Source organism: Echinops telfairi, unplaced genomic scaffold (assembly GCF_000313985.2).
Source record: "Echinops telfairi isolate 266 unplaced genomic scaffold, ASM31398v2 ScPeMD7_7469;HRSCAF=8507_0, whole genome shotgun sequence".
Lineage (NCBI taxonomy): Eukaryota > Metazoa > Chordata > Mammalia > Afrosoricida > Tenrecidae > Echinops > Echinops telfairi.
In genome coordinates this window covers 25,298,346-25,325,038 of record NW_022111372.1, presented here as the reverse complement: position 1 = coordinate 25,325,038, position 26,693 = coordinate 25,298,346, and the positions used below count along the sequence as shown (strand labels likewise).

General features: G+C 42.8%; 1 protein-coding gene across 7 annotated transcripts in view; it reads right to left on the bottom strand.

Moving 5' to 3' along the window:
• Positions 1–26,693, bottom strand: part of ITSN1 (intersectin 1) — a 237,667-nt gene that overhangs the window by 87,890 nt on the left and 123,084 nt on the right. For 5 of the 7 annotated variants that reach the window (XM_045284834.1, XM_004696955.4, XM_045284835.1 and 2 more), the window contains exons 17-21: positions 15,975–16,102; positions 13,066–13,295; positions 10,976–11,097; positions 9,030–9,044; positions 1,841–2,076 (exon numbers count right to left, since the gene is read on the bottom strand). In XM_045284834.1, coding sequence (XP_045140769.1) covers positions 1,841–2,076; positions 9,030–9,044; positions 10,976–11,097; positions 13,066–13,295; positions 15,975–16,102 — 731 coding nt within the window. The remainder of the gene's footprint in view (positions 1–1,840; positions 2,077–9,029; positions 9,045–10,975; positions 11,098–13,065; positions 13,296–15,974; positions 16,103–26,693) is intronic. The other 2 variants (XM_045284836.1, XM_045284833.1) reach the window with 1 other exon arrangement.

Genomic DNA, 26,693 nt, shown 5'->3' with positions numbered 1-26,693 from the left:
AAGACCTGCACTCACAATGGAATCCCACCAAGCTCTGGCTTTCACGGGCTCTTCTGCACTTTATACCCCAACACCAGACACGTCCTCACAGGATCAGTATCATCATGTGCGTGACATGCCACATGTTAGAGGGGTCTACCAAACTCCACTTTCCCACTCCGCTGATCGTACACTGGGGCACCAGGTACCCTGCTCTCCTGGATCTCACGGTCAGCTCGAGTTTGGCGATGTTATCCTTTTAAGTGAAAATGTCTGCAGGAGTGCAGGGCTATGTGTGATTTACTCTTTACAGCGTTCGCAGTCACAGAACCCAGGTGGCCAGTGTAAGTTGTTGGTCACCAGTTGCTAACATCACCTGGAGGTTTAAACACACCTTTTTCTTCCACAGAAGAAAAACTCACACGGACTGCCATTGAGTCGATTTTGACTCATCCTGACCCTACAGAACAGGGTAGAGCTGCCTCTGTGCGTCTCTGAGTCTGTAACCCTTTATGGGAGTAGAAAGCCTCCTCTTTCCCTGAGGAGCAGTTTTGAACTGCAAATCTGGAGGTTAGCGACACACTAAAACAGCCCACTATGTACCCAGAACTCATTTCCACAGAGGAAAGGCCTGTAGAACTGCTTCTGAGAAGAGTACAGCCAAGAAAATGCTGGGCACTCTGTAGACATGGTGCCATCTCACACGGGGGTCGATTTTATGGCAAGGGACGTCGACTTGTGCTGCACTCGAAAATCAGAAGCAGACATCTTGCTTCTTGGTATAGAAAGGACGCCCACCATCTATGGGGGAGCGCCGCACACCACACAGTCATCGTGGACGGGAGTCACACTGCCTGGTCTAAGCCAAGTGCTGGAAGGCGGAGCTCTTAGTGTCCTAGTTAACCTGGACTCTGGTTTTAAAGACCCAACCTTTCAAAGCAAGATCAAGAGATGAAGTCTTCCACTTGGATGTCATGATAACCAAAGGTGCTTCTTCTTTTCCTTTCTTTCTGAGAGCCAAGCGCAGCCAGAAGGCTCTTCTTTAGCACAGTCTCCCTTGGACATGACAAGTGTGAACATCCTGTGCTCCCTTACACTCGTCCTCCTGCCCGGGCTCACGAGCCGCTCTTCTCTCCACCGGGTCCATCTCTTCTTTCTCCGTGTCTGATTTGTTTCATCTGAAAGGTGACTGGACTTGCGAAACGATTGTAAACATTTATTCGACTCTCTTTCCCTGGTAAGCCAGTACGGCATGCTGGCAGACAACCGAGTGCCTCCATCCTGGCCTGTGGCCCGCAGCGTGGAGTGGCTCTTACGGTGGAACGGGGCTCTCAAGTCAAGGCCTTGCTCGCCGCGGCTCTCGAATGCCATTTCCTGATGACCAAGAGCACACACCTCTCCACGCCACTGCACCTCCGTGTGAGGGCTTACAACGGAAACCGGTCCATAGCTTAACCAAAACCGCATGACTGAATTCAATTTCTGGAACCCAGCCCCCCCTCGCCCCACCCAATTGCAATTTACATACAGGAAATGACTCTGGACATTTGCTGCTGACATGGGTGTCAAAACACATGATTAGGAAACTCTATTTATCCATTTCTTCCACAAGAAGGAAAGATATGAATTAGCTAAACAAGATCATAGGCTTTCTTTTGCACCCAACTATGTCATTTTTCGGGCAAAGATATAATTAATTCCAGCTCAGAGAACACCGTTGGCTGGGAGACCGGATGGAGAAGAGAGCTAATGCCCAGAGCCCGGCCCTTTGGTTAGCAGGACGACGAGACTGCAAGAGCGCTTCAGAAGAGACCAGTGGCTGCGGTGGGGCTTCAGGAGCCCTGAAACCATGGCTACGTACGTGGAGCTGAAGTCGGCCCAGTTGTTGGGGGCTGCAGAGGGCTCTGAGGAGGGCGCGGGGGGTTCTCGCAAAGCCAGTTTAGGTGCGGGTGCAGAGGTCAGATCAGTCACTGGTTTGACTGGGGCAGGAACCTCGTTTTCTGGAATTTTCTCTGCATAGTTTGCAGGGAACCATCCTGTCTTTCCTTTAAGTTCTCCTCCAAGCCATCCGGGTTCTCCAGTTTGGCTCTCATCCACCTGCAGGAAAGTCACCAGGTTTAATGTAAGTGGCAATCAATCAGGCCCCACATGCACCTTCCTGAGTCTCTGACCTTGTTAAAGACACAGAATGACTACAAAGAGGTTTCTTCGTTTCACTCTAGAGAGTCTGGGAATTTTATCAGAAAACATGAACTCAGGGAAGCGCAGCAAGCACTGGAGCTTGAGTTCTTACTCTGTATACTTTTTCAGATTTTCTTTTCCCAATAATGGCTGTCAAGTGACCAAGGTGCTGAGCATACAGTAAATTTTTAGATGTTTTGAATTGGAAAGTAATCTGACAGGCTGTATCACTCTAGAAGCCTTATGACTATGAAAGAAAGAACGAGAACAGTTTTGTGTGAATGTTGGAGGCAAAGGGTATAATCAATATACATTCAGCAGTCTAAGTGAAATCCTCTAACAGCCAAGTGTTGTTTATACAGCTCAGGGGCAAGGAGTTAAAAGGCAACGCCTGGCTGGCTTCTGCGGGAAGCAACGTGGACGGCTGCGCTCAGTCATTTAACAACACCACAGCCACACCATGAGGACATAATGGGAGCGGTTGTAAAAGGGCAACAATTAATTTTATTAAGACCCCACACTGCTCTCACATGGCTTTCACTGTAATCCTCACCAAGGTACGCAGGAGAATAGCGATTCTGCTTTTAACACTTTCAGAGGCCACTTACTACATACACAAAGTGCTTTTACTGTTTGCGTGTCGAATTAATTGCGACTCAAAGGGATCTTTCAAAATGGCCAAATTGATTTTATTTATCCTTTCAAGGTTACCCCCGCAATTTCAAGAGCGATAGCAGAATGATTTGGGAAACTAATTACATCCACTATTAGAAAATGATTTTCATTGCTCCCAGCTCAAAAGACGAACGGTCTGTCAGAAACTGTCTTTTCTTTCTTCTATCGCCTACGGCGCTAAGAAACTCAACACTCCGTTGGCTGTTAATGCTGTCGTTTAGAAATCACAGGAATGGGCAGGTAGGGAAAAATACCAGTTTTCTAATCCATTCAAACATTTGAGTTTTAAAAAAAAGTGGGAGGCACAACACTCTTATTAAGTAAATAAGTCATCTATCTGTGCTCGGTATAGAGTAATAAGGCAATTTTTTAATTTGACATTTTTTTCTTGTGCTTGTGGGGAGAGCTGGACAGTCGGCACCGAGGCTGGGCGTCTGGTGACCCTGGCAGCATCCCCCCAGTATGTCCGCACTCGCCCCATTCATTTCCTCTCGCTGCCCTTCCTACTCCTTCCTTGCCTTCCCTTCTTTGCTCTCAGGCAATATTGTCCTGCTGATCCCAAAGAAATATTTGGAATAAGTTGTCCTTGAGTATTACTGTCTATATTATGGCCCCATCTATTGCTTGGCTGAAAAGCAGGCTTTGGGAAGGAAGGAAGGCTTCAGTTCCAGGCCAGAGGCTATCTGAATGGCTCCGGGCTGTCAGAATAGTAAGTCTGAGCTGTTTCTGAACTGGATTTTCAGTTCAATAGTTTAAAAAGACAAAAAAATGAGAACCTACACATTGGAGAGGGAAAAATATGGCTATGACCTACATAAGGAGATCTAATCTCTAAAATTTATAAAAACTTTAACACCACCAAGAAGATGAACCATCTAATTTTAAAATGGGCAAAATTAAAGGGATTGTAATGAAAGAGATGAAGAAACTGTGTATGAATTGCTGAATGCAAAACTGATGGTCTGCTCTGTAAACTTTACCCAATTCACACGCACAAAATCTTCTTTATATACGTATACATACATATAAAAGCAAATTGAAAATAGGCAAAGGATATGAACAGTCACTTCATCAAAGGAGACATTCAGGCAACCAACAACACGTGAAGAAATGTTCAAACCATTAGCCACAAGACCAAGCCCACTGCCATTGAGTAAATTCTGACTCCGTGAAACCAGAGGGCAGAGTGGAGCTGCCCCATAATGTTCCCAGGACTGTAAGTCTTTATGGGCACATGCAGCTTCATTTCTCTCCCTGGAGCAGCTGTTGGGTTTCACCCTGTGGTTAGCAGCCCAATGCCCTACCCAGCACCATCAAGGTTCCTTTCTCTAGCCATTAGATCAATGAACAATTTAAACTACAGTAAGATACCATTCACCCTGGCTACAATGGCACTTTAAAAACAAGACCAAAAATTAACAAATGTTGGCAAGGCTGTAGGGATATTGGAACACTTAAAACAGTACTCATGGGATTGTAAAATTGTGCAGCCATGATGAAAAATGGTATGGTGCTTCCTTTAAAAGCTACAACTAGAAATACACCATAGGAGCCTACAATACCGGGCCTAGGTCTTTACCCCAAGGACATACTCTTTCTGAGCTCACTTGGATTTTTTCAAAAGAAGCCCTCAGTGTAGAAGTGGACAAAGATCGCTAATACTATGTGTTACTTAAAAGATATTCAGTAAAGGACGTTTCCATCTTAGGAAACCTTTGTTTCCATATAAAGCTGAAAATTCTCCAGACAACCAAAGGAATTCCCTCAGATAAAGTGTATTAATGCCAAAGGTTCTGTTTTGGCCTTAACAGTTCTTGTTTCCTCACTAACACTTCTATCGGACATGAACACATTAGCCACTTTTCATTCAAATCCCCAGTTTTGTTCATACCTTCCTTCTGCTGGGCAGCCCCGTTTCTCTACATGAGGGGTTTAAGGTGCCTCTTTGCTCCCTTGGGCCTCATACTAAAATCAGGTGGCTGCCTGTCCTTCCTTCCTCATTTAGAGGGTACCAGTGATGTTGGGACACGTTTCCGTTTTGCAGCTGCTCTGCGCTAGAAATAGCCAGGCCAGGTCACACCAGAGCCTCCGAGCTTTCTCAAGAAGCCCAGAGGCAAGTTCTCCCACTCTGGGCTCTATTCCAGGAGCAAGGGCGACACCCAGCCCGAGGGAATTAGGAACTCGAGCAAGACACGTGACAGTGTGGCCTCAGTCCGCAGTGTAATGATGGAGAGAGTGACCCTACAGCTAAGACGGCTTCAATTTCAATCTGGACTCTCCAATCATTAACTGGTGGACTGGGGCAAGTGTTAACGCTGACACCTCCCTTTCCTCAGGTGTAACATGGCGGTAATCAGAGTGCCTGTTGTGTGAAGGCTGGTGTGAAGAGTGAGTGCATTTAGAATGCTGCCTAGGGCAGGAGCAATGATTCATGACAGATTTTTAAAAGCCACCGCTCCTGTAGTCCACCTCCAACTTTGTGGTGCAGGTCTATTATCTGGGCTTTGGTCTCTATTGCACCTCCTTTCCACTAACATACCCCGTGCCCTAATCCTCTAGGGCTTTAAAATTCATTCCTTGACTGCATCCTGTCTGGGGCTCCTGCTGATCTCTCCAGGGTGGGCATCCTTGAGTTCCCGCTGCATTATTTAATCATGGCCCACGGTTTACCGTCATCTGCTTCAGACAGAGTGTCTTGGCTGGCAAAGACGTCTTGGCTAGTCTCTGGAACAGGACCTGAAGTGCTGAGGAAATGCCCCACCCCGTGGGCAGGGCCAGCTTACACCCTTGTGAACTGACCGCACCCTGCCTGGTCACCCAGATATGATGGCGAGGAAGTGCAGCACTGGAGGGTGGTAGTAGACTTGGACACTACCACCCCAGTTCTCTCGGCAAGCCCGAGCTGCTCCTCCTGAGGGGTAAGGGAGTAATGTGAGCTCAGTATTTCACTTTTCACAAAGGAAACTCACCGGTTAATTGTGGGTAAACAATAGACTCAATTAGTTTGATTCATTCTTCTGGAAACGTTCATTTTAGTGGATAATTAAAAGTTAATTTTAAGGTTCAAAGGCTATAATTAAAAAAACAAAACACAACACTCTTATGATCTAAATTTGATTAACCACTAAGAAAAAGAACAGAGCAACAGTTGACAGTGAAAAATATTTCTTCCTGGATTTGGGGAATTTTATCCAAAATGCCAACCCAACTGTGGAAAAATACTACAGGGGCTTTTGATAGACAAGGACAAGTTAGCAAACATCCACCGGCTATATAGCGTACACTTTCTTAATATGAACAATACTGTCTGCATGCAATACAATTTCATTCAACCACACCCACAGCAATAAAACAAAGCTTCTGAGGTCAGTCTAGTGGCTCATCCTCAAAGTGGGCAAGATGAACCTCATCTAATGTCTTACTTTCCTGGTATGTAAGATAGCTGATCTAAAAAACGTGGCTCATAATAACTAATTCCATAGCAATGAGGCCTTGTTCATTGAAGGGTATAGATGCAATGGTCCAGTGCAGACAGCAGCCATCAGGGTCAAGACCATTTATCGAAAGCCCCATATCAATTAAGTTGCTTACATATAACTTTTTCCTGAATATGTGTGATGGCTGCCATATTTATTGGGTAATATTAATCTTCTAAGACCTCTGACCTGGTCATAAAGAGGAAAGCAAATGCCATCGCCCCTTGGAGCATGACAAAAAGCCTGGACGCAAGCAGGTTTCAACTGTGTCCCAACTGGGATCAGCTGGTAGCAGCTGCTGGGAGACCGAGAAGACTGTGGGTAGCAGAACATGTTTCATGTGTTTTGTTAGCTCGAAATAGAAGGCTCCCCTAACTGGTAGGCAGGGATATTAAGACTGTTTCTCTAGCAAGAGAACAAGCAAGTGGGGTGAAATGAGTTGAAATTGTGACCGGAATAATAATACCAAGTTAGAATATACAAATTTCCAGAATGAACTCACTGTCTGGTAGCTGATACATAGTAAACAAACCCCTAATCCTTCCCTAGAAATTAATAAGAAGAGGTAATTTTCCAGGAATTATTGAGAATTAGTCCTGACAGGAAAAAGAGATTGTTAGACCAATGGTTTCCCGAAACAGACTCCCTAACCCAGAACCACCTGCAGTGGATTTTGAGTATTGTCTGTGCAATCAAAGGTCCCAGAGTCTCTGGGGGAGCCCTGGAATGCTGGGGTTTTGTTTGTTTGAAGTTCCCCTCACTAATTCTGGTGTACTCAGCTATGTCCAAGGACCAGCGAACCACCAAGTTCGCCAACCTCTGAAAGTGCTTTCCGTCCGTGTCCTTAGGGTAAATCTCAGCACAACAGCAGTCGGCAGGCCTTTTCACGCCTCTTACTAATTCTATATAGCACAGATGGCAGATCTGATTTATTCCCTTCGAGTAAAGAGGCCCGAAGATCAGAGGAGAGGGCATGCACATCCAAAGTTTCTGAACCCTAGCTGTCAGGGTCAAACTCAACTAAGAGGCTTCCACGGAGAAGTCTTCCCTCACATCCGTTTGCACTGATTCCTGTCCTCTTCAAATGCCTCTCAGCTGCAGCGAGCCTTCTTAGAGAACTTCATCGAGTGCTTGCTTGACATGCGTCTCCCCATTTCTCTCAAAGGATCTTACATACAAATGGCAGACACCGTGCCCTGGTGGAGCTCACTGGTGAACTGGCAGTTCGACGAAAAGGAGAAGTGGTACGAGAGAATGCCCTGGCAGTATCCTTCCATAAAGATGGCAACCAAACAAACCCTGTGGCACCCACCTACGAGAGCACCAACCTGGCAGACATCACCTTCTACGCCTACATCACACCGTGAAGTATGGGAAAGTGTGTGTGGAGAAACGTGGGCTGACAATCAAGCTTTGTCAAAATCGTTCTTTAAGTCTCTCCCCAAGACTTCCTACTTTAAAAGGAAATTGTGTCTAGGCTGTGAGCTTGAGAACTCTGAGCACCCTGTACCCACAAAAGTAAAAGTGAACCCTGGACAAGCTCCTGTTCTTTACCTGCCAACTTTATGGAAGGAAGCGAACAACAACACAAATACTGTTGTCGTTCAATGTCAATCTCCACTGTCCCCTGTTGTTTATAGCCTCAGAAATACTGCTGAATGGCATTCGGAGGGTCATGCTGCGTTTGTTACAAAACGAGACCACTATTGTTCCTTCAGCAAACCACAATAAATTAGACCTAACAGTAAACATTACATTTCATTATTGATTTGGGAAATGTGCGATTACAAGGTAAAAACCAGTCCACTCTGGTAGTATTCTCTGCTGTACTTACGATATCTGATATAAAAAAATTGAGAAAAATTTTAGGCATTTCTTTTAATGTTATAAATTTACTATTAATATAGGTGAAAGCCCTTTCCTTACTGCCCAAAGATATTAACAGTTGTAAAATGCATATTCCAAGATAATTAATGATGCAGGTACACACATACACACACTGTGTTAAATAAAAATGAAGTTACATTCCACATATAATTTCTGCTTCTTCACTGAACAGCTGATTTGTTTATGTAGATCTATGGAACTTTCACACATCTCACTGTATTTCTTGTTTAGCTGTATCAGAATTTATTTTACCATTTTTTACTGCTGGAAAAATTAGGTTGTTCCTTTCTGCTTTTACCCGCAATGCTGCAGTGAATGTCCAGGGACACACATATCTGTACAGAGCAGGGGAGGAGGAAAGTAGAATGGGAGATTTGGTATCACCAAATGGCCTTCTAAATGGTTCCATCCACTATACAACCTGCCAAGAGTTGTGTGCCCCCATGGCCCATACACTTAGCAAAGGCCTTTCTCAACCATACACTTAGTCCAGCACTCTCCTTTTATTCTTTTCATATTTTCAAAATTAAAAAACAAAAATTTCAGAATTTTATGTCAAGTTTATTTGGTCCAGGCCTGAAATGGAGACTGCAGCTAATAACTAATAGAGTCCAAGTTAGTATTAAAAATGGACTCTTGTAAATAGAAACCAGACACACAAACTCTAAGCATGTTACCTTTCTTTGTTTTAAGCGCAGCCTACTACATAAACTCAAAACATGTTTTTATTGCCAAGACAACACTCAAAGATATATGTACAGAATTAAAGCGATGTAAAAGCACAAAACACTGAAGAAGATGCAGACTTCCTGACAATTACATGGCACTTACCCATTCCCCTTTAACCTCCACCAGGAAAGCAAAGGTTTGAAAGCAAGGCAAAATATATGTTTAATGAAACGGTTTAGTCTGACTTTTATTCTTATCATCTCTAAACTCTACTCGTTTAATCAAGCTGCTGGCTAAACTTGCCAAGTGGATGAAAGATCATTGCAACAGGATTAGGATTACAGAAGCAGACCCAAAGAGGTTCCCTTGAAAATTAGCAACACCTTCTCACTGCGTTATCGATCATCTATAGCATTTTCTTACCATAAACATTTCCTTATCAAGAGAGCCTATACTTTCCTTTTCTGCACTTTTTGCAAGAAAATCTTGCTTCAGAAATACCAGCGTTCCCTCTCCACCCCTCACCCCTCCAGGCCCACTTTTTAAAAACATATAAAAACTAACTTTATAATCAGACCCGACCTCAGTTTACATTCTATTTTCAGTGTTCAGGGTATTTGTATATTCCGCAATCGCTTTGCTCTAACACAGCATTTAGAATGCGAGGCAACCTGAGTCCAGGGGACTCAGAGCACTGGGAAACCCGGAGCAGGAACTGAGAGACGAAGCATGGAGAAAGCTCACAAACCCCCTGCTGGGCTTTCCATCGCCTTTCACAGGCAAGGGTGGGGCCAGCGTGTGTGCAGTCCAGCCCTCTGTGTGTGAGTGAGGCAGCACCCCGTGTCTCAGTCAATGGCCACTGCGTGAAGAATATATGTGACGAGAGCTTTCATTATTCTTAAAGCGATTTCTGACTTTTAGGACCTTTGGGCTTGACTCCCTTATGTCCAATGTATGTTAATTAAGGAATAAGCAGCTATCAAAAATAAGGAGAGGAGAGAAGAGACTGATTTCTTTGAGTGTCAAACACACTCTTCCCCCTATATACTTTTTTTGCCCCCTGAAGAGCATATATTCTCAACACAGAGATGTGATGCAAACACAACATGGGTGCGTGTGTCAGACAGAGCCCTAGTCTGACAAGTAGGCTTGTCTCCATTTTTAATTTTAGTACTTCTTTTAAAATTCTGAGTGGTTCTCAAAAAAAGAAAAAGAAAGAAGGAAAGAAAGCTAGCATTAATGCAAAGTCTGATCACATCTAGGAATCTTATTCTTAACTGAATAACTAGATGAAGGAGCTATTGTCTAGGTCGGGGGCTGGCAGACTGTGACTCTCGAGCCATGTGCAGCTATTTCAGTATGTACATGCAGCTCTGAAGTAAAATGGAAACATTTTAAAAGATATTCATCAGATAATGGTTATTTTGTTCATAAAAATATATTTATGGCGCTCTAATAACTTTTAAATTGTTGTGAAGGACAGGATTAGCCCTTCCATCTCAAAAGATTGCTGACCTCTGGTCTAGGTCAACCAAATTACTTCATTTTCTTTCTTAAATGGCTCACTACAGTTTCAAATCCAACCATAAGATTATATTTCATTATCAGAACGTAAAAGCTATGACGAAACAAAAAATTGAACTTTTTACTATATTTATAATGTATGAAGTAGAAAAGTAAATGTACTGTTATTTACTGTAATTTCTTTTCACACAGTTAAAGAGGGGGAAAAGATACTTTGATCCAGAGACAAAAGTTGCAGTTGGCATTTGTGAACAAGATGACAGAGCACTTTTGCACTTAAATCTACTTACAGACTTTTAATGTGCAAGTATTGACCTCAAATCTGAAATTATCTGGCACTTACAGATTTTCAAAAAAATTATGCTAAGGCTGTGATAAGGGCACACTTTCTTTAGCAATTCTATTTTTAAATACTGAGTTATAATGGCATCTTTCATTCTAATGGAAAAGGAAGATGACGGGGCCTATATAGCAAAGAAATTACTGGATTTCATTCTTGAAAGGAAAAAAAAGGGCAAATAAAAAATGTACAAAAGAGGACAGATCACCAACAGAAACCACCCTTTGGCCAGAGTGTCCCTTACCATGACGATATCCCCAGGCTGGATGCTGATCTCATCGTGACCTCGGGACTCAAAGGGGTACAGTGCTCGGTAATACACCACTTTCACATTCTCTTGGGTTGAAATTGTAAGCGGGCCTTTTTCTGTTAGAGAAACAACAAATAAACTATTACATGAAACTAAAGGGCATGATGAAAAGTCAAATAACCACCAGCTTCTCTGCCACCTTCCATCAAACACCGATTTCCGTGCATTCCAGGTTTCTGAAACACTTAGGGAGAGCCGAAGGAGAGCCGGTTGTCCAGGCCAGGAGCCATGGAAGGCCGTGCACACAGGTCCCTCTGCATTTGCCTCTGCGAATGAGCCAGAAGTGAGCATCGAAGCCCCTCCTCCCACACAGGTGTCAAGCACAATCCAGCAATTATGAAGCAGCCCCAAATCTGAATCTGCCAAGGAGGAAATTCACAGTTGGAAAGGGGCAAAGCAGCATAATATCCATATTTTTAAAATTCATGAAAATAACCTGCTGATTTCACCAAGAATGGCTATGACCAATAGTCCCTGACAAAGTATGCGCCCCTCCACATTTCTTAGGCAGGGAAATGAGCCCAGGGATAAGAAGAGGTGGTATCTTATATGAAATTTGAAAAATTTAAATGTACGCAAGCAGGGCATATTGTGGATTTCTGTTAACAACAATTCAGAACCTTTTCTTTTTTTGTTTTAGCCCCAGAGCTGCAAGTATTTTGACATGCATTTATCATCTGTGGAAACCACACTTATCTTCTGTGAAAAGCAGGGTGTGTTGGCATGTTGGTGTGTGTGTGTGTGTGTGTGTGTGTGTGTGTGCACACACGCGTGCGTGTGCCTACGTGTACATGCGGTCTACATGAAACAGCCAAAGGCATGACAGAAAGGGCTGGAAATCTTTATTTTTTGCCCACAAGAAACACAATGAACTTAAAACAAGTGGCCTAAGATTAAGCAATGGTGAATGGATCTTCAGTTCAAAAAGTATATGTGAAAAATATATTTATCCTCCTGTGGTCAGGGCTGCTCCTTTGTGGATCTACCAGCCTTTGTCATCAGGCAGTGAGTATCTCAAGGCCGAGTGGCACCTGGTCAACTCTCTACCTTACTCCTATCCCCGCCCACTTTGCAACACGGGCACTGTGCAAACCTTCGGGGAGCCACTCAAAAGTGGGTTTCTTTTTTCTCTGTATGTATACTTTTCTAAAAGCACACCACTGGCTAATCAAATAAAATCAATACAACTCACCATACTGGAGTGGGGAATCAGTTCCTTCAAATGAGTATTATTTTCAAAGCTGTATAGTAAGTATTATAGAAGCACATAAACTAATGCTTGCATCTAATATTAAAGGGATAACTTTTCTACTTCAAATTAGATGCCTTCAGTTATTTTAAGAGGAAAATTATGGTCAAAGGACAAAAAAAAGGTCACTCTTTTTTCAAAAGGAGAGAAAATAACACTTAAGGCCATGAGGCCTGAATGCCAAGTGAATGAAGTGGGGGAGAAGGGGGAAGGCTCTACTTCTGGCTGCAGAAGTAGCTCAGCACTTCCTAGAAAAAGTAACACACTGGAGAAGTAGAAGGTTCTTTTTGCAAGTAAGGTCATGCCTTCCATGTAGCAGAGAGGTGACACTGGATGTCAGTGTGATGCAGGTGTGGAGAATTAAACAGCTAATGAGTGGCACTCGAGAAGAGTCCCTGGGTGGTGCAAACAGGTAAGTGCTTGAGTACTACCACAGAGGTTGTAAGTCGTGCCTGGGGAAAAAGGCCCGAAAGATCAGTCACTGAGCTCCGTTCTACTAGGGAGCACCCTAGGGAGCAGAGTCCTCTGAAGCACACAGGTGCTCCAAAGACAGAATCAATGAGTCTGAATCAATGAGTCAGAATCATTTTGATGGCAACCAGATGGTTAATGGTGCTAGGGAACAAGTAGCTTTGAACAGATCAGCTGCACTACCAGATCAGCTCCTCGTTTCCAACGATTAGTCAAGAAGGGGTCTGATTACATATATGAAAATGTTGAGATCTTCTGGGCAAGAAGGTCGCCTTCTTCCTAGGATTGTTCATGGCCGCCATACCTGCGGTGGACCACGGTGCTTGGACAGCTGGCTTGGCTGGTTCCTGATGCTGATGGAAGAGCCGACTCAGCTTGTCTTGCATTTCCTGTTTGCCTTTTTCCTCGCTGTCCTTTCTCTTGACACTCTCTTCCCTTCTCAGTCTCTCTTCATCGTGGAACTTTCTAGGCCGCTGGTGCTCATCCTCCTGCTGCACATGCTCCAGCCACTGTTTGTCCCTTTCCTGAGCTCGTCTGCCAACAAAAATGCTTGATTACAGCAACGGAGAAATTCCAATTTAGCACGACACTGTCTCTGTTCACAACAAAGCCTCATCTACTCAATGCACAGCCAACATCAAGGGACATAGTTCTTCAGATGGAGCAGGCTAACCGGTGGCAACAAAAGCCTTCAGGGTTCCAAACCAGAGCAAGACAAAGCCACGTGATTTACAAAATCAGAGAAATTCTCTGATGAGGCTTAGAAAGTTGTTATAAAAATAACGAAAATACTTCTCAACTGAAAAACTGGCACTTAACTACACAAAAAATCATAACAACTTGCAAAGCACATAAGAATATATTATCTCCAAGGGCGCAAGTAGAAAGAAATTGTTTTTGGGAACGTTGATGGAAATATTATGTACAAGTGTGTTTAATACTACTGAATGATGGGATTGTTATAAAATTTGTAAGAGCCCTTCAATAAAATTATTAATTAAAAAAGAGAAGAAATTATCTGTGAAGATGGAGTATGCTCAACAGTACCCGTGAAATATTGCTTAAGTAAGTCCATATCGATCAGATCATTAAGAAAAAATTCTATTACAGCTAAATGCAGCCTATGTTTACATTCACATATAAACAAAATGCTAAATGACAAGTCAATTCTAGGCAACCCTCTAGGAAAGAGTGAAACTCCCCCTTTGGGTTTTCTGAGACTAAATCCTTACAGGCGCAAACAGCCTCATTCTTTTTCCTGTAGAACAAATGGTGGACTGGAACCGCTGACACTTTGTGGTCAGCAACCCAATGCGTAGCCCACAATGCCACTAGAGCTCCTTGCTGACACTAAAAAGCTCCTAATGACTTGCAGTTGAAAGCAGACTATTTTGAATCTTTGAGATAATAACCATCCATCACTAAGCCAGAGTTTCTATATATTTTACTGACTCCAACTCAAAAAACTCACCCGACTCATAAAACCCTCTAAGACAGGGTAGAACTGCCCCCTGTGAGTTTCCGCGATTGAAACTGTTTACAGGAGTAAAAAGCCCCACCTTTCTCCAGAGAAGCTGCTGGTGGCCGTGAACTGCCAACCTTGCAGATCGTAGCCCAACTTGTAATCACAATGCCACCAGGGGTCCTATGAATTCAACTAAGTTTTGTTTTTTCAAAAGTGTTGACAGGAGTCCTGGTGACACAGTGGTGAGGCACTCAGTGGCGAAGTCAAAGCGTTGATCCCACCACTCTCTCTGCAGGAGAAAGAGTTACAGCTTTGGAAACCCTATAGGGGTAGGTCTACTCTTGAATCGTTACAGAATTGATTCCCTGGCAATGGCCAAAAGAATTGACATATATTTAATTGCAATTAGATCTAGGCCTTGAAAATTAAGATGGCCCCAACCTAACCCCCCAGGGTAAAATTGGGAGTGATTCTTCTCTTATTTCATAATAGTATATAAAGTCAGTACAGGGTGAATGAACAATAAAAGCATTCTATAAACTTAGCATCAACAAAAACCCACTGCCATCAAGTAAGTCAATTTCAACCCATCGAGATCCTGTGGGATGGAGTAGAACTGTCCCTGTAGGTTTCTGAGACTAAGCCTTTACAGGAGTAGGAAGCCCCATCTTTCTCCCAAGGCGTAGCTGGTGATTTCAAACTGCTGACCTTGTGGTTAGTAGCCCAGTGCAGAGCCTGCTAAGCCACCAGGGCTCCCAACCCACAAAAAGAGACAAAGAATCCTCACTCTTCCCCCAAGAAAATGATAAAATCATCCCCTAAACTGTTCTGGTACCCTTGTCATAAAAAATAAAAAGTTGTGCTTTAAAAGTCAGATTAATAGACTATAAATAGTAATAGTTACACACGCTGATACAAATACAACCTAGGAGTGTAAATCCTAATAAAACACTCATGGATTTAGACAGCTGAACTATGCTCAGCCCAATAAAGTCATGGATTTGCCTAAAATACCTTATTTCTTCAACTTTTTGATTTCATAATTTATAGCATGTCATTGAAACATGTGGTCTTTCGCTTTTCAGTCTAAAATTCATTGAAACTTTAAAAGCAAATCTCCACTAATAGATTCAGACATCCCTAAAGTTCAAATAAGTGGCTGTGGTTTAACTACAGAAAGTTAAACAAAACTCCACAAACACAAACATTCACACAAACCCAAACAAAAATGTGTCTGGAGCCTAAGTAGTGGAGGCAAATTTTCTCCTTTTGTATTCAGTTTAATTTGCAGCTGAAAAAAAGGAAGAAAGGAGCCGAGTGGCCCACTGTCAGTGTTACTGAAGATCTTTAGAGAGCAGGCTGGGGCTCTGATTCAAACCGAGGGCTGGGACCTCCACCGGTATTAAAAGGCTGTGAACTGGAAACGTATTTTGGTCATTGACATGCAAACGAGCATACCAAGTGTCCCAATTTCATTGTATAATTCCACTTTTCTACACAGGAGAAGCTCAGGAGAGGCATGGAAGCTACCCAGAAACTTCAGGGGATGTGTATATATGGGAAAACTTACACACACACACACACACACACACACACACACACAACTACTACTACCACAGCCACCTCAGCCACCAATGCTAGAGTCTGAAGGCTCTTCCCAATGCAGCACTACTTAGAGGTCACATCAAGAACAGTAAATGCTCAAAAGTTCCTTTCAGATGGGTCCACAATCCACTCAAATGACTCACCTTTGGGCTTCCTCTTTTTGTTTTTCTAATTCTAGGATCTTTCGCTCTTGTTCTTTCTGTTTCAGGCGTTCGGCCTCTATGGATTTTTGTTTCTGGAGCTGTTGCTTATTATGTATTTCTCTGAGTTCCTACAAATGACCAAGAAACAGGTCATGTAATGACAGGAGGGACAGGTATTTCAACATTTATGAGTTTACAGCATTACCTAGTGGGAACCCTCTGGGGAAATGTGGAGATAGCATTTCAAGATTTGGTGAGAAAAAGAAAAAGTTAACTTAAGAAAAACTGAATCACTACACACTTTGACAGGATTGAAAAACGCCCCCTCCTCCCAAGCTGCCCACAAGTACACTTTAGTGGCCATCCCACATTATACCACTTCTCATGATTTGCTTGGTAAGAACTGTTGGTAGGAAGGGCATTTGAGAAACCGTAGGCTAAAGACTTCAGTGAAAATACTGGAATGTAGCCAGCTTTAAGATATGGCAATAAGCATGGATAAAACGTTCAGGGTATTCTGATAATCAGCCAACACCAATCTCTACTGGCTTTGAAAATACACAGCCCTCTTCAGACACCATGTTCATGCAACCACAGCTCCTTCCTATAATATGCTGCTGCCTACCAGCAAATGGACATGCCTCAGCTCCTGATCTCCATCTTGCTCCCAAGGTCTACTCTTCACATCACAGCTCTTCTGGGACCATCTTCTCTTAACAAATCCATGGGTGAAGTTGTCAGCTGTCCCAAACTGGACCAGCAGTCAGACTGACAGTAAAAAGCCATTAACATGATGATCACCATGTGGGATTTGGATGTCTCACTTGAAAGTAGCCCTGGCAGTGATTTCCTTAGCAGGCCATTGAACATAAAACACATTCGAAGACATTCCTCGTACTCAAGTCAGAAGTCAAAACATCCAAAAGCATGAAGAACAAGGAAATATCTATTGAGGGAGAAACGCACTAAATGCATAGGAATCAGATAGGCAGTACAGATTTAGTCACTGAAACCCCTCTTACTTAGGTCAGCAACAAATCAGATGAGTTCAAGTGTGAATTTCAAGTTGAATTCTTGGTCTGGAAAGCTGGAGCTAGTCCTCCAAACGGCCAGCCCCAGCCAGGGTCTAAATGGTGAGATTTAAGGACTAAAGCCTGTTTTGTCCTGTTGCCTTGGCTACTTCCAAGTCCAGAAGGGCAGGTTTCTTCCTGAACCTAAAGTGCTATCCTGAGATCTATTGAGTGATTGAACACAGGTATAGAGGATATCCTAGAACGTCAGTGTTAAAACATCTGAGAAAAGCCCTAAGAGCTAAGTTAACCTTCTTCTACCAGGGAGCTAGACTATCAGTGGAGGCTTCCATGGGGCTAGTTTCAGCAGAGCTTCCTGATTAAGGAAGACAAAGAAGAAAGGGCTGGCGCTCCACTCCTGAAAATCGGCCAATGAAACCCTCTGAAACAAGCGCCCTCTGCACACCAGGCCACCACGAGGCCAGCTCTGGGCAACTACCAATGACAGACCACGTGAAGACAATGTTAGAATGCACCATTTCCCATGACGGCAGCCTTGGGCAAGTGGCTTCCAAACCAGGGCGGGGACCTGAAACAGGAGGAGGCTAGCCGGAGAAGAGCCAGGGCAGCAAGAATGGAGGCTGGGAGGCAAAGATGAAGCCTCCCTCTGCTCAAAGTGCGAACCGAATGGAGAAAATCGACCCCACAGGAGAAGAATGCCAGTACTCATTGTCATGTCATGGGGCAGAAAACATGAATGTGCTGAAAATTCAGCAGTACCACTTTCCACCCTAACTTGGGATAGCAGTCTCAGGTAACACAAGTGAAAAGCCTGGTTCGTATTTTGGACTTGGTACTGCAGAGACAAATAGAAAACTGGCACAATTCATGTTAGAGGGATGACACCTCTTAGTTCTAGTTAATGTCTCTAAATGGAAAACAAACAAACAGTAGTGGAGTCGAGTTACACTAAGTCAAACACTAAAGGTCCCAGAAGAGCAGGAGGCCCCCAAAGCCCACTACTTTGTGGGCTTGGCCTCGTCTGTCATTAGCCCAGTCCTGAGACACCCTCGAAAACTCAGTGCCATAGAATCGATTTCAACTCCTAGAGACTCTACAGGACAGGCTGGAACCGCTCACTGGACTTCCAGAGGCTGCAAATCTTTACAGCAACAACTGACACGTATTTCTCCGATAGGGTGGCTGGTGGATTTGAACTGTCCATCTTCCTGGCTAGTGCTCCCAATACTTAATTCACTGCACCACAAGGGCTCCACGCCTTGAAAGGGAAGCAGGTAAAGTGATTCAAAGACTGACTTTTGTTTCTACTTTAAACTTTATCTTCAATAGCAGAAATGTCTTAAATAGGTTCAGGAAGAATAGGCTCTAGCAATCAACAGTAATTAAAAGGAGCTGGGATACGTGGATTCTAACCCCAGGGCCAGCACCTGAAGCATGCTGTGGTATTCTTTCAGCTCGAGCATTTGCTAAATTCATAAACATTGTTCATCTCATGAAACTTACTCTTTTATTTCAGTGTCCATTTTATTTAGGTTTTAAAAAATTAATAAATCATTTTATTGGAAGCTCTTACATAGAACAGTCGATACATCCATTATATTAAGTGGATATGTACAAGTATTGTCATAAACAATTTCAAAACATTATCTTCCTTCTTGAACTCCTTGATATCAGTTCCTTCCTCCTCCCCGTCCCGGCCACCCTCACAAACCTATAATATGTTATGTATTTTTACTTACACACATCTTATACCGCCCCTTCTGTCCTTTTACCTATAATCCTGGTATTGGTTTGTCCCCAAGGGTTCCCCCCCCCCATCATTATTATCAGTTCCCCTTTCCCTTCCCCTGAAATCATTATTCCAGTTACTGTTTCTGAGGGGTTTATCTACCCTGAATTCGGTAAATTGAAAGCTCTTGTCTATACCAATGTATGTACACCAGACTACCTGGATGTGCAAGGTAGGACTGAGATCATAATAGTGGGGGGAGGAAGGATTAAGGACCTAGAGAAGTGTTGTGTGTTTCATCGATGTTATTTTGGATTTGTTCTCACTGAAGAAATAAGCCAAGAACGGTATAACCAGTCATCAGACTTGAGCTTAAATTAAAAACAAAGCAGGTCAAAATGAAAGGAAAGAACATCCATTTAGCTTGGAGTTTTAGTGTTTTGATTACATATCAGAGATAGGAAAAGTTTAAGCTCTGTCCAGGAAAGAAAAATTTATAGGTAGGTGGCATTCACAATATTTAATGACGGCTATGCACAACACTGACCAATCAGACAGGTGATGGTGATGCATGACTGAGACTGGACATATTGGTCAGGTCATTAGCACAGAATTAAGAGTGTCTATTTTAGCGAGGAAGAACTGCACATTCCCTTTCTACCCTGGGCTCTGCAAAGTGGGTGTTGACGATCAGACATCAAGTCAAGACAGATAAAGTAAAAGGAGTAATGTGCTCGAAGCACTATGAAGTGGAAATCAGAAAGATGCAAATTTCAAACCTGTACAGGCATAAAAATGAAGGCAATGAGAAAGTTTTAAGAACGGTTTCAAACTGTATCATATGCATGAAGACGCTTAAGATGAATGCATGCAACAAGTATTTGTGAGTACAGCAGCATTACAGGAATGGCTGAACCTATCTTTAGAATTGTCTACAGAAATTGCAGTTTCAAATACCTCCAAGGAAACGGAACTGATGGCAACCACAAAGTAACAGATGCCACAGAAGGTAACAGTAGGCTTGGGCACACTTGCATCCAGATTGGAAGACAGCAGAGTTTTTCTGGCCTATCTTTCAAGACAGACACTGCTGAGACACATGGACAATCAGAAAATCTACAGGCTGCACAGGCAGGCACGCCGGGTCTTCATCTCTTGTTGTAGATTAGGAGAGTAAGATTGCGTGAAGCACAAGAAGCAGAAATTTTCTGATTCCTGGATTTACAAACTCTTTTTTTCCCCTTTAAGTTGAACTGCGAGAGGGTAATTTCTGCGTAAAGGAGTATGTACCAAACATGAGTGACTGGTGTGCTTTGCTTTGCCATGACCACATCCCTCTGGAAAGCCTCGTCCCTCCTGTTGCAGAAGACAGCGAGCACGTGGCCAACACTAGTCTTTCATTCTTTCCAATACTCTGTGAGAGGCTCAAGGAAAATGAGTTAATTATTAAAGGAATCCTTTCAATTCTTTTAGGAATAAAATATAAGGTGACAAATAAATCCGTTATTATTCTTTATCCAGGATATGAGAGAATGATTGGGAGGAAACTGTTAACAAAAACTGCCTGTCACTAGTTTTATTATGCATTCCCGGTGGCCCACCTGATTCACAAACCAAACCTGAAAGGGTCGAGTTGACTCTGACTATGAGGCGCCGACAGGGCAGCACAGCACTGCACCACAGGATTCCCTGACAATCCGGCAGGAAGCAGACTGCCTCAGCTTTCTCCCGCACAGAGGCTGGTGGGCTCCAAGCACAGAATTTTGGGTTAACTGCCAAACACTTCTTATCACTGAAGCACAAGGGTCCCTATAACCTGAATAAGAAAACCAAAAAGCCAGCGCACTGCCATCGAGTTCATTCCAACTCAAAGTAACCCTACAGGGCGGAGTAGAACTGCTCCACGGGTTTCTGAGGCTGAGAATCTTTACAGGAGCAGACAGCTTCACCTTTCTCCGCAGAGTGTCTGGCGGGTTCAAACTGCTGGCCTTGTGGTCAGCAGACGAACACGTTCCTCACAACGCCACTGGGGCTACTTAACCTGAATAAAACTCACTGTTGGTTGAGTCAATGCCAACTCTGGAAATCTGATCAAGGAACAGTGTCAACATATTAACAGGCTCACTCAACTCACTGACGTTGAGTTGGTGCCGATGCATGGTAACCCGTAGGACAGGGCAGGGCTGCTCCTGTGGGTTTCCGAGACTGACTCTACAGGAGAGCACGTTGTCTCTCTTCTTTGGAGCAGCTGGTGGTTTGGGGTTTGAACTGCTGACCTTGTGGTAAGCAGCCCATGTAAACACTAGGCCAACAGGGCTCTTTAACCTGAATAAAGTGACTGCAAATCCTATTAACTCCATAAGGATATGACTAAGATAAAAATACAAGAAGTAAGAAATTGAGAATAGAAAGTAATATCTCACTTGGGGCTTTTCCTAGAATTATTTTTTACAGAAATTATATTTCTTGCTGGATATTTATCAAACAATAAATTATTGAATGTGAAATTTTGGTCTTCCTTTCTGACTTCTATTCAAGGGTGTGAATATGTATAGCACTAGGTACAGTTTGTAATACAAGGGTCCCTATAACCTGAATAAGACATTTCTTATTTCTCCTAGTAAAAGATCATTACTTCTCAAATAAACTTTTAAATAAGGCAAAACTTTTTTTAACTACATGTTACAAAAAGTATTATGTGAGAAAATAGAACTCCTATATTCATCATTTATAAATTAAAAGAAAAAGATTTCTTTTTTATCACCAGAACACTTTCACTTTGTCTCTATCTATGTACAACAAAGCTTTTTTTTTTAACCAGGCTCCATGAATAAACTTATGCTTGGTGGACATGAAACTGCATGCAAATTTGGAGAACATTCACATTTTTCTAACAGAGAAGGCTCATAAATATTTTTAAATCATTTTATTGGGGGTTCTTAAAACTCTTATAATTATCCATACATACATCTATCGTGCCAAGCACATTTGTACATATGTTACCATCATCATCTTCAAAATTATTTCTTAAAAATAATAATTTATGAATTATGAAGGGTTCATGAGGGAGGGGGCAGTGGGGAGGGAGGGGGGAAATGAGGACTGATATTAAGGGCTCTCAAGTAAAAAGCAAATGTTTTGAGACTGATGATGGCAACAAATGTGCTTGACACAATGGATGTATGTATGGATTGTGATAAGAATTGTATGAGCCCCCAATAAAATGATTTTTCAAAAAACCCAACATTTTCTTTCTACGTGAGCTCCTTTCCCCGCCTCAACTCCCTCCCTCATGAACCCTTAATAATTTATAAAAATTTTTTAATGTTTTACACCGACTGCTGTCTCCCTTCACCTACTTTTCTGTTGTCCATCCCCCAGGGGGGGCAGGGTTATATGTCAATCATTGTGATCATTTCCCCCTTTCCACCCCTTCCTTTACCCTCCTAGTATTGTTACTCTCATTATTGGTCCTGAGGGGTTTATCTGTCCTGGATTGCCTGTGTTTCCAGCTCTTATCTGTACCAGTGTACAGGCTCTGGTCTAACTGGATTTTTAAGGTAGAATTGGGGTCATTATAGTGGGGGTGAGGAAGCATTAAAGAACTAGAGGAAAGTTGTATGTTTCATCGGTGCTATACTGCACCCTGACTGGCTCATCTCTTCCTAATGACCCTTCTGTAAGGGGATGTCCAATTGTCTACAGATGGGCTTTGGGTCTCCACTCCACCCTCCCTCTCATTCACATTGAAGAGAAGGCTCAAAATTTTTATTAGATTCCTAAGGCTGTCTTTGAGCAAATACAGATTATGAACCACAGAAATTGTAATAATAATAATAAACTGTTGGAAAATTCTGTCTTCTCTTAGCTAAGATAAATGAAAATAGCCTTTAACCATTCTCTAAGCCAAGGAGGATAAAGTCACTTATTTCCCCAGAAGGCTAAAGTATCGGAACTATAAAGCATCTTTTGACAACCCTGGCACATAACCAAAGAATTTCAAAAGCAATACGCTTAATTAGCTGAATTCTCCAAAGGATCCAACATTTTCCCCCAGAGAAATATGGTTCATTTTAAAATTTATTAAGGCTAGTTGTTCTACAACATGCTAAGAAAGACTTAATACCTGTGGCTTAGTGCTCCTTCATGTGGTCTTAGAGAACTCAAAAATAGATATTTTAAGTAATTCTACTGGAAATTTTTTAAAAAAGGAAATATCCACCTGAACAATATATGTAGGCTTCCTTTTCATCAACATTGCATATCTTGATTAACTGCTTATAACTCAAGACCACTACCATGACTCAAATGTTCAAAATACATATTCTAATAATGATAAGCTTCATACTTTTAACATTAAATGGATCTCAAAGAAACCTTCAGGATCAGCATCAGAAACTTCAGGTGGTGAACAAAAGCTTTTGTCTGCACAGTGTGAATGCTCAACCGCAGATGAATAGATAACAAAATGTAGCACATACAGAATGAGCACTGCCTGTACAGAGGGTTGGATGGCAGGCTGCTAACTGCAAGGGCATTGGCTACCACCCACCAGACACTCCCAGGGAGAAGAGGCCGTCTGCTCCATAAACATTAGAGTCTCAGAAACCCTGAGAACAGTTCTACTGTGACCGACGAGTCAGAATTAACTGATGGCAGTGGGCTTGGGGATATAGACATACAACAGAACGGTATTCCTCCAACAGGAGAAATGATGTCTTGGGTCATGCTTCCGTATAGATGAAGTTTGATGACATTATGCTGAGTGAAACAAATCAATCACAAATGGAAAAATTGATTGTATGACCTCATGTAAAAAAAGCAAAACGAGGCAAATGTATGGAGATCGCAGCTTATTAGCAGTTGCGGGGAGACATGGAGGGAGAAAGGGGGACTGACAAGTGACGGGGAAATCTCAAGGATTAAGGACAGAGTTGCATCTTCGATCATTGTAATTGCCGTCAGTAAGTTGAATGAGCAAAAGTTGTGCAATATATTTATAACAAAGACAATTTTCAAAAAAATGAGTAGCTGCTGAGGTTACTTAAGTACAACCAAACACTTCATGGGATTTGGTTCCTTGGTTTGGAGATTGGGGGTCATGGTTTCATCTCAGTTAATTGGCCTAATAATGTGTTTTGTGTTTCTGTTCTACCTTCTTGTTCATTTCATATTATCTTGGTTTTAAAACCTTGACAGCAGCCAGGGACAACACAGCCATTTGTCTCTAGTCACTTGGAACAATAAAGGAAAATCAACAATCGGAGGCTATGGAACGTGTGGCTAATGGCCTCCGTGAACAATGGCCTCCTTTGCCCCGAACCCAGAATTGAACGGTGCCTGGCTACCATTAGGAAATTTTGACCCAAGAGCCTATAGAGCAGTGGTTCGCAACCTTCCTCATGCCGCCGCCCTTTCATACAGGTCCTCATGTGGTGGTGACCCCCAACCATAACATTATTTTCATTGCTACTTCATAACTATAATTTTGCAACTGTTATGAACCATCATGTAAATATCTGATATGCAGGGTGTATTTTCATGGTTACAAAATTGAACATCATTAAAGCAGAGTGATTCATCACAAAACAGCATGTAATTATATACTAATGACAAATAAACGAAATTGTGTCTTGCAGCATGGTACAGCATGGGTAACAGTCTTCACACCGGGTACTCGGATGTGGGCGCATCTGCATGTGGTCGGACCTTCCTGGAGATGGATAGAGAGGAGCGGTGTCTCGGTTCCTAAGATCATCGGAAATATTTATTTTCTGATGGTAGGCGACCCCTGTAAAGGGGCCGTTCTACCCTCAAAGGGTTTGTGACCCACAGGTTGCGAACTGCTGCTATAGAAGAATCCTGATTAGGAGGAAACTGCAGAAGAGAATTTCAAATTCTCACAGACTCTAGACTTTCTGAGCCATAGATGAGGAATCCATGAAGCTGCTCATTAAAACTTAAATCTCCTTCAAATCAAACAATGGTTTGGGCTCAACTAGTAAAAAGGTCTGCCTTTGTGCATTATTCTCTTTTAAGAACTACCTAGGGGCGATCAAGTGACACCAGCTACTGAGAAGACAAGACAGAAACTTTAGTGCTACTGAGTTTATGCTAACGAAGAAAGGCCAAATCAGAAAAAGGGTGTGGGAATGGCTGCAAAGCGAGAAGAACGAAACTTAAATTCAGAAAATGAGTACATGAATGTTTAAAAACATGCTTAAATAGTGTATATACAAGCTGACCCGAATATCAGCCGAGGGAACTAATTTTACCACAAAAATTGCATTACAAGTGTGCTGGAAAATTTGGCTTATAACCTAAAGCCCATCTGTGGGCAACTGGCCATCCCCTTATGGAAGGGTCACGGGGAGGAGACGAGCCAGTTAGGGTGCACTATAGCAACGATGAAACAGACAACTTTCCTCTAGTTTAAATGCTTTCTCCCCAACCCCCCACTATCATGAACCCAATTCTACCTTACAAATCTGGCTAGACCAGAGGATGTACACTGGTACAGATAGGAACTGGAAACACAGGGAATCCAGGACGGATGATTGCTTCAGGGGACCAGTGGTGAGAGCAGCAATACTGGGAGGGTGGAGGGGAGGGGAAGGTAGAAAAGGGGAACCGATTACAAGGATGTACATATAACCTCCTCTCTGGGGGATGGACAACAGAAAAGTGGGTGAATGGAGACGTCGGACAGTGAAAGAAATGACAAAATAATAATTTATAAATTATCAAGGTTTCATGAGGGAGTGGGGAGCAGAGAGGGAGGGGGAAAATGAGGAGCTGATGCTAGGGGCTTAAGTGGAGAGCAAATGTTTTGAGAATGATGAGGCTAATGAATATACAAATGTGCTTTATACAATTGATGTATGTATGGCTTGTGATAAAAGTTGTATGAGCCCCCAGTAAAAAGATTTTTTAAAAATTCAACTTATACATGAGTATATACAGTACTACTTCTACATCTGGAATCAGTATTTGGCCAAATACAAAATCCAATTCGCCATGGCACAAGTCTGCCATCATATAGCTATGGGAGGGCTACATACAGAGGGATGGGCTGAAGCATAGAGGTGGTAACAATGGTGAGAGGTGGGAGATTAGAGAGAAAGAGATAGAAAACCCTGGCCTCGCTGTAATAGAAATATAGCCTTTTGAGAACCCTCTCTCAGAGGTTTTGTTAAGACCTTTTATGTATCTTAAGAGAGAAAAGTGATTCCAGTTTGTCCTGAAAAAGAGTTTCTCCAAGCTGTTGGTGCCTGGCTATCAAGAGATATAGCATCTGGGGGCTTAAAGGCTTGAAGGTAAACAAGTGGCCATCTAGGTCAGAAGCAACAAAGCCCAAGTGGAAGAAGCACACCAGCCTGTGTGATCACGAGGTGTCAAAGAGATCAGGTATCAGGTATCAAAGAACAAAAAATCCTATCAGTGGGAACCCACCTTCCCAATACGATGACTGAAGACAAACATGTGCATAAGCAAAAGTGGTGAAGAAAGCTGATGGTGCCTGGCTATCAAAAGATATAGCGTCTGGGGTCCTAAAGGCTTGAAGATAAACAAGCGGCCATCTAGCTCAGAAGCAGTGAAGCCCACATGAAAGAAGCACACTAGCCTGTGTGATCACGAAGTGTAGAAGGGATCGGTATCAGGCATCAAAGAACAAAAAATCAAATCATTGTGAATGATGGGGAGTGCAGATTGGGGACCCAAGACCCATCTGTAGGCAACTAGATATCCCCTTACAGAAGGATCACAGGGAAGAGACGAGCCAGTCAGGGTGCAGTGCACCAATGATGAAACATACAACTTTCCTCTAGTTCTTAAATGCCTCCTCACCCCCACCCCCAACTATCATGATCCCAATTCTACCTTACAAGTCTGGCTAGACCAGAGAATGTATACTGGTACAGATAGGAACTGGAAACACAGGGATTCCAGGACAGATGA